General features: G+C 28.6%; 1 protein-coding gene and 1 long non-coding RNA gene across 2 annotated transcripts; both read left to right on the top strand.

Annotated features, from left to right (window-relative positions):
- The first annotated feature begins 572 nt into the window (after window positions 1-572).
- Window positions 573-1,384, top strand: LOC125868699 (uncharacterized). The gene is made up of 2 exons (XM_049549291.1): window positions 573-842; window positions 1,160-1,384. The coding sequence occupies exons 1-2, from the start codon at window positions 639-641 to the stop codon at window positions 1,382-1,384; spliced, it is 429 nt and encodes a 142-aa protein (XP_049405248.1). The 5' UTR covers window positions 573-638.
- A 7,368-nt stretch (window positions 1,385-8,752) lies between these two features.
- On the top strand, window positions 8,753-12,841 carry LOC125869087 (uncharacterized). Its single transcript, XR_007446770.1, has 3 exons — window positions 8,753-8,924; window positions 10,799-10,873; window positions 12,436-12,841. It is a non-coding gene; the product is annotated as an uncharacterized LOC125869087 (long non-coding RNA).
- The last annotated feature ends 952 nt before the right edge of the window (window positions 12,842-13,793 follow it).

Here is a 13,793-nt window from a genome sequence, read left to right as displayed (position 1 = left end):
CACATGTAGCTGGACAAAAATCTTTTTTATCATCAAATTAGTTGCAAATTGATTTGAAACCACTTGAACCTGTCTTCAACCTCATTCAAGCATTAGATCATTGAACCATCAGATCTTTGAACCATATGCTCTGATACCACTTGTTGGGTTCAAAAGGGTGATTAGGGCGTCATGCGGAAGCTTATAATTGCAAATAATATGGTTGGTAAATTAGATGACAAATAAAGCGATACTAAAACATAATATTATTAATATGAAAACTAATTTAAAAGAAAAATATTATAACTGTTGAGAGAATAAATCTCCCTATAAACTAAACTCTTTAAATGTCTACATTGTAGATACTATTGTGTTATGCTATGAGAATAGAGATCTTCAGTTTATAGATCTCCAAACATTTCCTCTAAGGAAAGAATAAACCAAATATGGAAGAAAATTATATTTTCCTTTCAGAAAAAATTCAAACATTTATGATTATACTTTGACTTTTCTTTAAGGAAAAAAATAAACATCAAATAAGATAAGAAAATCAGAGCAAAATCCTAACAATACCAAGAGTCGGTGCTGGAAAATCATTGGCTATCCTGGAGATAAAGGGAAGAAGAAACAAGGTGGTTTTAGAGGTCAACCATTTGATAATGCCAACAATGTTGTTGGATCTGGTGCCATTAATACAGGAACATGTCTTGGTTTCCATATGCAGTTTCAGCAAGGAGGACAGATGTCCAAGGGACCTTGTGATACAGCTGATAACAAAGGACCATATTTCACTGAAGATCAATACAAGCAGCTTGTTAACCTACTTAACAAAGATGCAGAGGAGCAACAGGCAAACATCAAAGGTACAATTATTTTTCTAATGTCAGGAATTCCTTGAAGAGAGTGGATTGTAGACTCTAGAGCAACACATCATATTTCATCAAGTTTAAGCTTACTAGAACAAGGTAGGCAGGTATATAATTCTAGCAGGAACAAGGTATACTTACCTACAAGAGACAAGGCAAATGTGACACATGTTGGTACAACTATATTGAAGGAAGGAACAGTTACTAATGTTCTTCATGTTCCAGAATTTAAGTTCAATCTTTTGGCAGTGTCGAAATTAACCAATGAACTATCTTGCTCTGTAAATTTTTTCCCTGATTTTTGTATATTTCAGGACCTTCACAGTGGCAGGGTGAAGGGGATTGATAGAGAGGAAGATGGGTTGTATGTGTTGAAGGTAAATAAAGTCAGCTCAAAGGAAAAGGAAGCAATAAGTGCAGCAGCTACTTATGGAAATGAAGAAGCATACAAGTTGTGGCACATGAGATTGGGTCATCCATCACAAGCTATTTTGTCCTTTTTGTCAAATAATGATTTTAATTTCAAGATTAGTTTTTAGTGTTATTATATCACTCTTCTTTAATTTATAACCATGAAAATCTTAATTTAAACAACAACAAAAAAATTCCAATTTAACTATATACTTCCTCCATTTATTTTTACTTATTCCCAATAAATTTTGCACTCTTTTAAAAAAATAATGACGTGAATATTTACTATAATATTCATATTAATTTTTATATAGTCTTAATGGACTTGGGAATAATTTGGGAAAATGAAAATTTAATATTAAGAATAATTTTTTTTTAAAAAAAAGTTGGCTTTCTCTTGATATGCTAAAGTAAAAAAAATAAAAGTAAAACATTATTTTTAATATGATAGACAAGTAAAGTGAACGAAGGGAGTATATAATACTCAACTTATCAAGTTATTTAAACTTGCACGAATTTAAAGCTTCATAATTATTACCATGCTCTATAAACATGCATGAATATATATAGAGTGTTGCGCCCTTTTTTTGTAATCATTTAGCTATGAGAGTTCCCTTTTCCAATAATTTTTAACTTTATTTGAAAGTGAAATAAGGAATTGAGAAATGACTGTACGTGACGATTATCAAAGGCAGACTTAAAATTTGAGCAACAACGGAATGCCACTATCTTTAGTAAGATAGCTGATTACTAGCGACAAAGTTCGGCGTACAACTTGTAAAAACTAATAATGATAATAAGGTACAAATTTCTTGTTGGTGTATTTGCATTTTATTATTAAAATAAAATACTAAGTCCATAAGTCAGTGGGTATAAATTGTGGTAGAAGATGACTATTGGTCCTTATAACCTATATGACCATTAGTTCTTGTAACTCTCATGGTCATTAGTTTCTTATAACTCAACTCATGTAACATCTATCACATTTATCTACCCACATTACTACCCCTCATTCTATCTATCACATTTATCTACCCACATTACTATCCCTCATTCCATCTATCACATTTATCTACCCACATTACTACCCCTCATTCTATCTATTCACATTTTCTACTTAAATGACATATCTCCTCAACTCCTTTCTATGATTCTCTTCATTACGTCTACATTTAGTTTTCCCAAAATATAATGGCTTTAAATTTTAGTCTATCATTTGCACATCAACTATTCAAGGTTTACATGTAAGAACATTTTCACGGATGCATATGTTTTTTCTATTTGTGGTTGTAAGCTTTTGGTAACAAGCCATACTCTAACTTTGTTTTTTTTTATAAAAAAAAAAATAGAAAAATACTACTGTGTTGCGTTGTTCTTTTTATTAGTTGGTTGATCCATCTCATGACTTAAAAAAATCTTTATCTATTTATATTTTTTTACTTAAATAACATGTCTCCTCCATTCCCTTTTACCTTATTCTTTCTCTCTTTTTAAGACTTCTTCCCATTTTTCTTTCATTTATAGCATATATTAAAATTACTTAAAATTAAGTCATTTATATGTTACATATATGAGCGCTCTAAATAACTTTAAAAATGAATGATTTATTTTCCTAATGACGCTGTGTACATATTCCGTAATCAAAAATTCATTTTATTTATAATTATTTAACATTGTAAATGAGGGGCAAAATTGAAAGAATTTTTCAACATCTTCCTTAAACTTTGAACAATTCACTTATTTTGAACTATGAAAAATGGCTCAACAATTAACTTATTTTGAAATATAGGGAGTATATATTATTTATTAACATTCAAGATTTTCAAAGTTTGTACTAAAATAATGAAATATATTTTTATATTTTCTAACTTTTTAGTAATTAAATAAAACGACCACAACGAAACATACAAAATCCACACTAAAATGAATTGACGTACTATTTTAGTGAAATATATTGAGTTATAAAGATAAACTTTTTTATTTGTGTGAAGACGAAAAAGAATTATAAATAATTTCGATATGATATAAAAATAGACAATAGCAAAAATTATTATATAGTAAGAGTCTTACTTATTCTTTTTCTCCTTTTCTTTTCTTTTATTTTTGCTTTTTGTCATTATTTTTAAAATTTGATTTTCTCTAAATAATTACACATCTAGTGAGTTTTGTAACTCCTCAAGAGTTAAAATATTCATTATTTATTATTTGTGTAATAATTCTTTGATAATTAAATAAAATAAAAATGACGATATAATTTTGTATCGAGTTGTTTGTTGAAACATTAATATTGATTGCTTTTCAATTTTATTATTAGGATTTTATATATTTATCGTTTATTTGATTAGAAAATATTATTCGTTCTTTCCTTTGTATTACTATTGACATACCTTTTGTTATTTTTCATATTTTAACTTGCACAAAAATACAGATTTAAAAAAAATATTCCTTACCTAACAAGTATGATTTTTTGTTAAATAAATTATATTGAGGAATGATTTAAAAAAGGTCTAAGTTCAGTAGTTCCTCATAAAAAAATAAGCATCCCTCTTTTAAAAAATGAGGAGGACGAATTATTTACTTTTGATTTGATGATCAACGGCAAATACAAAATTAAGCAGAAAATTAAGTTTGTATTTTTTTTTCAAAATATAAAACATGTTTTTTTCACCCCAACAAAATAATAAGAAAATTGTATCTTATAAATTGAAACAATTATGATAAACACTTCAAATTTTTTACCTAAGTATTGATTATATTTCTTCTTTTTTAGTATGCGCTACTTTAAAAGAAAATTTTGTCTCTAAAATAGTTGTTATGATCGCGCGAAGCGCGAACATGTTAACTAGTTTATTATATTTGTGGTATATTACAACAACACTTCTATATGAAAGAATACAATTAATTTGGTATACTGTAGTATAATAAAAGTACATCTATTCATAGTTGAACTCGACACATTTTTATATTTCGTGAACAATCAATAGAAGGGGGAACCACACTAAAAGAACAGTACATTTTAATTAATACATAAATTGCAACAATTTGAATAATGAACATTTAAAATAATATATATCATCAGTGCTATAATAGAGCTTTGTTGTTTGGTCTTGTTACATTACTCTCAACTACTTTTACATTGATTTTCAAAATAAATAAAATGTATTCAATTCATATTATAGCATATTAATGTCTAATTAAATATATGAAAATTTAAATTCATATCCTTGAAACTTTTGTTCAATGATATGATTGAGTTTATCATTCATCTCGATAGAACTTGATAGTAAAATAATTCTTCCAATCTCTAACTTCCCCTTGACGAAAGAAATTTTTATTTTCCACTCCAGCTGGCAATTTCCCATTTGTATTCACCTCCAAATTCCTCAAATTCCCAAAGCTATACATTCTCAATATTTTATCCAAAACTCCAGAATATTTTTTCCTTAGTGGAAAATGGACATTCCAAGAATTTCGTTAAGTGTATTTTAGGTTGCTCTTTAATTTCTTCATACATCAAGAAATTTAATTTATCATATTTTTCTATACTTTCTTTCCAATAATCCAACACGTGATTTCAAAACAGGCCATAAAGACTCACACCCTTAAGAAACATCAAACATTTCTTCAATGTAATTAGTATCTATTTTATCATCAAGTCTTAAATTATTTGCAAAATGTCACATAAAAATGAAGTGTCCCTTGAATTCCAATATAAGTAAACAAGTTTGGTTTTTGAATCTTTGACTAATTTTGGCAATGAAGCATAGGTAAAATGAGTTGAGAAGAGTCTAGGTGAAGTGAACAATGAAAAATCAGGGACTTGACCATCAACATATAGATCAAGTTTCAAGAACAAAATGAGATCATGGGGTTCCTTACAAGTAAAGGGTGATATTGTTTAAAAAGACGATGATTCTTTCAATTCACTAATGCAAATAAAAGTGGTTTTAACCAAATAGTTCCTTATTTTGGAGCCGTAACAAGAATGATATCACTATCTTGAGCCACTACTAAAAAACTGCTAAAAAACGACGGAAGAAAAAGCGACGGACAACGTCGCTCCAAAAAAGCGACAGACTAAGAGATGCCGTCCGTCGCTTTTTAATTAAAATAATTATTTTACAAAAAGCGACGGACTGCATCTCTTAGTCTGTCACTTTTTGTAAAAAAAATTATTTATAAATTAAACAAAAACCACGCTGTCCGTCGTTTTAATTTATTTTATTTTATTAATTATTTTTTTATTATTTTACACAACCATTATCCGGAAGACGATTTAAATAAAATTAAATCAAAATATTTCTCAATTTTGTTTTTTTATATGGAGAAATGGGGAAAATCGCGTCCGCTAGTGCATATATTTTTAAAAAAGCGACGGACAACGTCTCTATGTCTGTCGCTTTAAAAAAAATATATGTTTGGCCAGCATTTTGACCAAAAAGCGATAGATTAAGAGACATTGTCCGTCACTTTCTTAAAATATTTGACCAAATATTTTGACCAAGAAGCGACAGACATAAAGATATTGTCCGTCGCTAATTTAAAAAATAATTAAACAATTAAAATTAATAAAAAGCGACGGACGGCGTGACTTTTTTTAAAATAATAAATAATTATTTTTAATAAAAACCGACGGACTGCGTCACTATATATATAAAATAATTAATTAGCAAAAATACGCGAAAAAAAGCGACGGACTAAGCGATGCCGTCCATCGCTTTTAACAAAATTTTTTTTTTTTAAAATAATTAAAAAGCGACGGACTAAGAGACGTTGTCCGTCGCTTTTTAAAAATGTTTGACTAGATATTTTGACCAAAAAGCGATGGACTAAGAGATGCCGTCCGTCACTTTTTTAAAAAAAATTATAATACCGACTTTCAGATGTCGGTAAAATTAAATAGTATGTAATAAATTAATATTTTCAATTAACTTTAAATAAATTGTTCTCCGAATGACGGTTTTATATAAGTTAAAAAATAATTTAATATAAAATACCGACCTCCCGATGTCAATATTATTTAATTAACATGATTACTTTTTATTTATCTTAAAATTTAATGTGAGAGGTCGGTATTTTTTATATATCTAATTACTTTTAATAAAAGCGACATCCGGAGGTCGGTATGTTTAAAATATTTCTATTAATCATAATTTTACTATTGTGCATAATATTAAAATTTTATTTTACACCTACGATTAATTGTTCAAAAAGTGTAACAATTTTGTATACTTTTACAAATAAAATGTTAGAATTCGTGAAATAAATAAAAAAATATCTATAATCCATATTTAGAGTATGAAACTACGTTGATATGAATTAGGAGATAATTATACTTATATTTATAGAGTAATGTACAAATCCTATCAGTCCGTTGTCTAATCATAAACTCAATATATCATGTCATGATGTAGTAGAGGTGAAGAGCTAACATATAATCCATTCCAGTATGAAATGCGAGATAGTATTATTATATACGTTCGATCTTGAATGGATATCAAGTGTAGTGATCACCTCCTAATTATGATGGCATGTAAAGGATACTTCATCGGAGTATGAAATACGTTGATTAATTATATATATATATTCCTCGAGTAGTTTAACAAATCAAGTCTTATATACTAGTGGTTCAGATATGAAATACATTATCAATTAAAGAAATATCGATGATCAATTCAAGGAGATTTATATATTAAATTTGATATTGATAAACTTTTGTTGATCAATAAAATTAAATTTATATAATTAGAAGGTATATAATTTAAATTTATAAAATTAACTTGATCGATATATATATATATATAATTTAACTACACATCAACAAAAGTTTAATTTAATAAATTTAATTTATCGATCAAGTTAATTTTATAAATTTAAATTATATACCTTCTAATTATATATATGGCCAAACACATATACAACCCCTCTAACTTGTCCACATTTTTCATTTTGGCACTTTATCTTAGCCTTGTTCCATTTTAACCCTTGAACTCCATTTTTTATGTTCCATTTTAACACGAAATACTATTTTTATGATTTATTTATTTTTATATATATTCTTCAATTGCAACTTCTTATTTTAAATCGACATGTGTCATTTAATTTTAGTTAAAAAATTAAAAATTAACAAAAAATAATTCTTTTTAAAAAATAATAATTTCTTTTTAAGAGTGTTATGTATTTTTGTGTGAAAAATAACCGACGAAATTGTGTTGATTTTCTTTCTTTAAAATCACTGACAACCTTATAACAAAGTCAGTCGAGTTGTAACATTGTTTAGTAGTGTTATTAGCAATGAACAAGAGTCTTTTTTTAGTAGTGTTATTAACTAAGTCAATCGAGTCTTTTTGAAGATGGATTTTTTTATTCGTATTGATTTATATTAAAAATTAAAAGTGAGTATTTGCATTAAATTTAGATAGCCTAGATGATAAGAAAAAATAAATAAGTAGTGTTATTTAATTTGATTGAATGTTTAAGAAAGAAAATCAAAGAACTTTCGTCAATTTATTTTCATGCAAAAATGCAGAGAAATATCAAAAAATAATATTATTATTTGAAAATTTTTATGTTCGTTCGCAAATGTTTAATTTTTTTAATTAACAGGCACACGTCTATATGTGTTTGGTATATATATATATATATATATATATATATATATGTATGTATGTATGTATGTATGTATATGTAATTTTAATTAATAAAATCAACCTCAAAAGGTGAGTTTATATTAAAATAAATTAATAAATACCGACCTAAAGAGGTCGGTATATTTAAATAATTATTTTATTTAGATAATATCGACTTCGCGATGTCGGTATGTTGACACCCAATTTTGACAGACCTATAACTCTTTCGGAAGTGCTATTTGGTTAAATACGTGTTTTTTTAAAAATATTCCGAGTTTAAATTTTTAATCGATTTTTTCTAAAAATTATATATTTTAGTTTGCATGCTTTATAAAATTATCGTAAATATTTTTAAAATTATAAGTAAAACTCGGAATAATTATTTTATTCAAATGTTTTAAAATTTAAGTGATTTTTATTATATAAAATGTTATAATATTTGTAGTATTTTAATTGGATAGCATTTCTTTAATTTTTCTCGAAATCATTTAATTTTTAGCCCATTCTAATCTAATTCCTTTCAATTTTAGCTTTTCCCTTATTCAATTCATTGCAATTCTAGCCACTTCAATCCAATTTCGTTTTTCAATTATAGCCTCTTATATCAATTTTAGTTGCAATTTTAGCCATTCATTCATTGAAATTATAACCCTTTTTGTCCAAATTTTGAAACATTAGTTTAAATCTTAACCGTTCATCCTTTAAGTGAATCCTAGATCAAATCCTAGCCGTTCATCTTAACTAATCCAATGGCTCAAATTAAATCTACCTAACCTTCCTATTTTTGACCTAAAAAAAGACCAAACCCTCTAATCTCTTCTCTCAAGCAGCCCTAGCTCCTCCTCCCGCCGCCCTCCTCTTCGCCGCCCTCCTCTTCTCATCTCTTCTCTCCTTGCTCCCTCCCGTCTCTTCTCACCGGCGAGACAAATCGCCGCCTATCTCTCGTCTCTCCAATCAACATCAACAGCCGGCGAGGAGAGCAACATCTCCGGCCAACTGACCCCGACATCGATCCACTGCCCTTCTCCTTTAATTGAAGGTGAGGGTTTCATAATATTATTTAATTTCTTTCAATGTGAATATTGAATTTGTTAATTAGTGTATTGAATTAGTTTTTTTTATTGATTGTTAGTTAGTAAGTGAATGATTTAGGGGTTTTTGATGGTTAGTTTGAATTAAGGATTATTTGATTGTTAGTTTGTGTTTGTTGATTGTGAAATGAAAATTTTAATGTTGGGGTTTGTTTGAATTAGGGTGTCTTAGGATTTGTTTGAAATTTGGTATTTCTTGAGTTAATTAGTTCGATTTTGGAATTGTAAGATTAGATTGAATTAGGGTATTTAAGGAGTTGTTTGAATTTAGGATTTTAGCACTAGTTAGATTTTGGGATTTTAGGACTAGTTTGAATTTATGATTTCAAGACTAGTTTGAATTTTGAATTTAGGACTAGTTTGAATTATTATTGAAGTTGAACTTAGAATTTGAACATGAACTTGAACTTGCACTTACAATTTGAAGTTAAACTTAGAACTTGAACTTAGAATTTGAACTTGAAATTAGAACTTGATCTTGAACTAGAACTTGAACTTAGAACTTGAACTTAAACTTAGAACTTGAACTTAGAATTTGAACTTGAACTTGAAATTAGAACTTAAACTTAGTTATTGAAGTTGAACTTAGAATTTGAACATGAACTTGAACTTGAAATTAGAACTTGAACTTGAACTTAGAATTTGAAGTTAAACTTAGAACTTGATGTTGAAATTAGAACATGAACTTGAACTTAGAATTAGAACTTGAACTTGAACTTGAACTTAGAAATTGAGCTTGAACTTAGAACTTGAAATTTGAGTATTGAATTTGTTAATTAGTGTATTGAATTAGAAGTTGAACTTAGAACTTGAACTTAGAATTTGAACATGAACTTGAAATTAGAACTTGAACTTAGAATTAGAACTTGAACTTGAAATTATAAATTGAAGTTGAACTTAGAACTTGAAATTAGAACTTGAACTTGAACTTAGAATTATAACTTGAACTTGAACTTAGAATTAGAACTTAGAAATTGAACTTGAACTTAGAACTTGAAATTTGAGTATTGAATTTGTTAATTAGTGTATTGATTTAGAACTTGAACTTGAACTTAGAATTTGAAGTTAAACTTTGAACTTGAACTTGAACTTAGCACTTGAACTTAAACTTAGTTATTGAAGTTGAACTTAGAATTTGAACATGAACTTGAAATTAGAACTTGAACTTAGAATTAGAACTTGAACTTGAAATTATAAATTGAAGTTGAACTTAGAACATGAAATTAGAACTTGAACTTGAACTTAGAATTAGAACTTGAACTTGAACTTAGAATTAGAACTTGAACTTGAACTTAGAATTAGAACTTAGAAATTGAACTTGAACTTAGAACTTGAAATTTGAGTATTGAATTTGTTAATTAGTGTATTGAATTAGAACTTGAACTTAGAATTTGAAGTTAAACTTAGAACTTGAACTTGAACTAGAACTAGAACTAGAACTTGAACTTAAACTTAGTTATTGAAGTTGAACTTAGAATTTGAACATGAACTTGAAATTAGAACTTGAACTTAGAATTAGAACTTGAACTTGAAATTATAAATTGAACTTGAACTTAAAACTTGAAATTAGAACTTGACCTTAGAACTTGAACTTGAAATTAGAATTTGAACTTGAACTTAGAACTTGAACTTAGAATTTGACTTGAACTTAAAACTTGAACTTGAACTTGAACTTGAACTTGAACTTAGAATTTGAAGTTAAACTTAGAACTTGATGTTGAAATTTGAACTTGAACTTGAACTTAGAATTAGAACTTGAACTTGAACTTAGAATTAGAACTTGAACTTGAAATTTAACTAATTTTAGAACTTTTCGTGCTAGGCAACTGATGAAGCTCAACATCTAAAAAAGTTGATACAAGACTATATTGCTTCTTTCATCAAAGTAGGAGATAAGGTTGGTGCTTCTAAATTTTTAAAGTTCAAGTACAATTGTTTTCAATAATGTGTTTGTGTCCATCTAGTATTGATATTTAGCTTTAATTTTATGATAATATTTTTGTGTCCATCGATTGTTTGTTAAGCATAAGTACCAACACTAGTTGATCCTATTGATGACAAAATTGATTTTCTTGCAAGATCGATTTGTGTCCATCTAGTGTTGACACTTAGCTTTAAATTTAGAAATAATATATTTGTTAAGCATGAGTACCAACACTAGTTGATCCTATTGATGACAAAATTGATTTTCTTGCAAGATCGATTTGTGTCCATCTAGTGTTGACACTTAGCTTTAAATTTAGAAATAATATATTTGTTAAGCATGAGTACCAACACTAGTTGATCCTATTGATGACAAAATTGATTTTCTTGCAAGATCGATTTGTGTCCATCTAGTGTTGACACGTAGCTTTAAATTTAGAAATAATATATTTGTTAAGCATGACTACCAACACTAGTTGATCCTATTGAGTCAAAAGTAAACTAGTTCAAGTTATAAAGTTGTTAAGTTGTTTAAATAAGTTAAATTAATTAATGTGGTTTAGTTGGTGGATTTAGTGTTGTATTAAGTCAAAACTAAACTAGTTAAAATTGTTAAGTTGTTTAAATAAGTTGAATTAAAAATTGTGGTTTTGTTGATGGATTTAGTTGTTGGAATTAAGTCAAAAGTAAACTAGTTCAAGTTATAAATTTGTTAAGTTGTTTAAATAAGTTAAATTAATTAATGTGGTTTAGTAGGTGGATTTAGTGTTGTATTAAGTCTTAACTAAACTAGTTAAAGTTGTTAAGTTGTTTAAATAAGTTGAATTAAAAATGTGGATTTAGTGTTGTATTAAGTCAAAACTAAACTAGTTAAAGTTGTTAAGTTGTTTAAATAAGTTGAATTAAAAATTGTGATTTTGTTTATGGATTTAGTTGTTGGAATTAAGTCAAAATTAAACTAGTTAAAGTTTGTTAAGTTGTTTAAACAAATTAAATTAAATAATGTGGTTTTGTTGATGGATTTAGTTGTTGGAAGCTTATCACTCTTGGAGCGAGATTCCAAACAGTATACGTCAGACGATGTTTAATAACTTTAAGGTATATATTTTTTAGTTAAGTTTAGTATACTTTACTTTTTTTTACTATCGATTTAATTAACGTTATTCAATTTTTTTTAGACTATGTGTACTTGGGAGTCGAGGTACAATTTGGTCATTGGGACCACATATGAGAGGAAGGCATCCACCAGACTGTCTAGCTGGCTAAAGAGCGTTCGGGATAGTGGTGAACGTCCCGATTGGATGTTGCCTCATGTTTTTGATGAATTGAGTCAGTATTGCAACACATACAAGTTTAAAGCAATATCAGATCAAGCCAAAATGGCTAGAGGCAGTCTTAAAGGTGGCTCGTTGAACACCGGAGGTGCAAAGACGGTTGGAACAATTGCACGAGAGATGGTAAGTTCTAATTCAAACTTTTAAATAAATAATTAGTTGATACATATATATCGTTATAAGTTTCAGTTTTTATTTATAGGAAAAAGAATTGGGACGCACTCCCATTGAACCAGAGGTTTTCAAAAAGACTCATGTCAGGAAGAAAGAAAATGAGTCGGATCCGGATGTGTGGGTGGATGAAAGGGCCGAACGAACTTTTGTAAGTTATTTAATATGAATAATATATATCAATAGTGAATATATTTATGATATGTATATATATTGATGTCAATATTTATATTTAATATGCAAAATGACTTTCATAAGTACGTCGCTGAGAATCTAGATAGTTCGGTTCAATTGACACCTGAACTGTCCACTCAGATTTGGAAAGAAAAAGTGGTAGGGAGGACACACAAGGGTAGATGCTATGGTCTAGGCTCTCGCAATGATGTTAGACTCCTTCAGTCAGGCTTAGAAGGTATTAGATCGTCACGTCAAGCTGAGGCACTTGACGGTGTTCAGATTGTTGCTATGTCGGATCAAATAACTAAACTTACAGCGGCACTAGTAGAGTCGAAGCGGAAAAGAGTAGCTGAACAACAAATCATGAGTGAGACCGTTCAGCAAATCAAAGAACAAGTGATGAACCTCGCTCGTCGACCTACTACTTCGGCTTCTGATGACACTGACGATGAGAGTGATGAGGATGATTATGTAGATCTCACTCCTAGTTTAGATCTCTGGACATTTATGAACTTTTTGAAATTTTAAAACGAATTTTAAAAGACTTTATAAGTCTTTAATTTATGATTTAGATACTTTTGAATGTTATTTTAAGTTTGTTATTTTATGTTTTGTTTAGATTGTTTATAATTGTGTGTGTTTGATTGGACTGAATAGTGTAGAATTGAATTGAATTTGCAGGTGGGTAGCAGAAGCTGAGATCTGCTACTATCAAAAATATTGCAGAAAAAGCGACGGACAACGTGGTTTAGTCCATCACTTTTTTGGGTTATAATATTTTTTAAAACCCAGAAAAGCGACGGACAGCGTGGTTTTTTCCATCGCTTTTTTGGGTTTTTAAAAATAAAATTTCCAGAAAAGCGACGGACAGCGTGGTTTTTTCCGTCACTTTTTTGGGTTTTTAAAAATAAAATTTCCAGAAAAGTGGTGGACAGTGTCCTTTTATCCGTCGCTTTTCTGGAATTTTCAAAAAAAAAAATTCCACAAAAGCGACGGACTGCGTCGCCCTTTAGAAATTTAAAAAATGAAAATTAAAATAAAGCAACGGACTCCGTCATTTTTTTAAAAAGATTCAAAAAAAAAAAGTTGAAAAGCGACTCAGTCCGTCGCTAAAAGAGACGTAGTCCGTCTCTAAAAGCGACGCAGTCCGTCGCTAAAAGAGACGTAGTCCGTCTCTAAAAGCGACGCAGTCCGTCGCTTTTTGAAAAGCGT

This window comes from Solanum stenotomum, chromosome 6 (genome assembly GCF_019186545.1).
Source record: "Solanum stenotomum isolate F172 chromosome 6, ASM1918654v1, whole genome shotgun sequence".
NCBI classification, from domain to species: Eukaryota; Viridiplantae; Streptophyta; class Magnoliopsida; order Solanales; family Solanaceae; genus Solanum; species Solanum stenotomum.
This window is presented reverse-complemented; position numbering and strand designations above follow the sequence as displayed.

What these genes read in the sequence shown, in the direction of transcription:
- LOC125868699 (XM_049549291.1), top strand. Translation starts at nt 639, where the DNA reads ATGCCAACAATGTTGTTGGATCTGGTGCCATTAATACAGGAACATGTC. An exon ending in GCAACAGGCAAACATCAAAG is followed by an intron (nt 843 to 1,159) that starts GTACAATTATTT and finishes TGTATATTTCAG; the next exon opens with GACCTTCACAGTGGCAGGGT.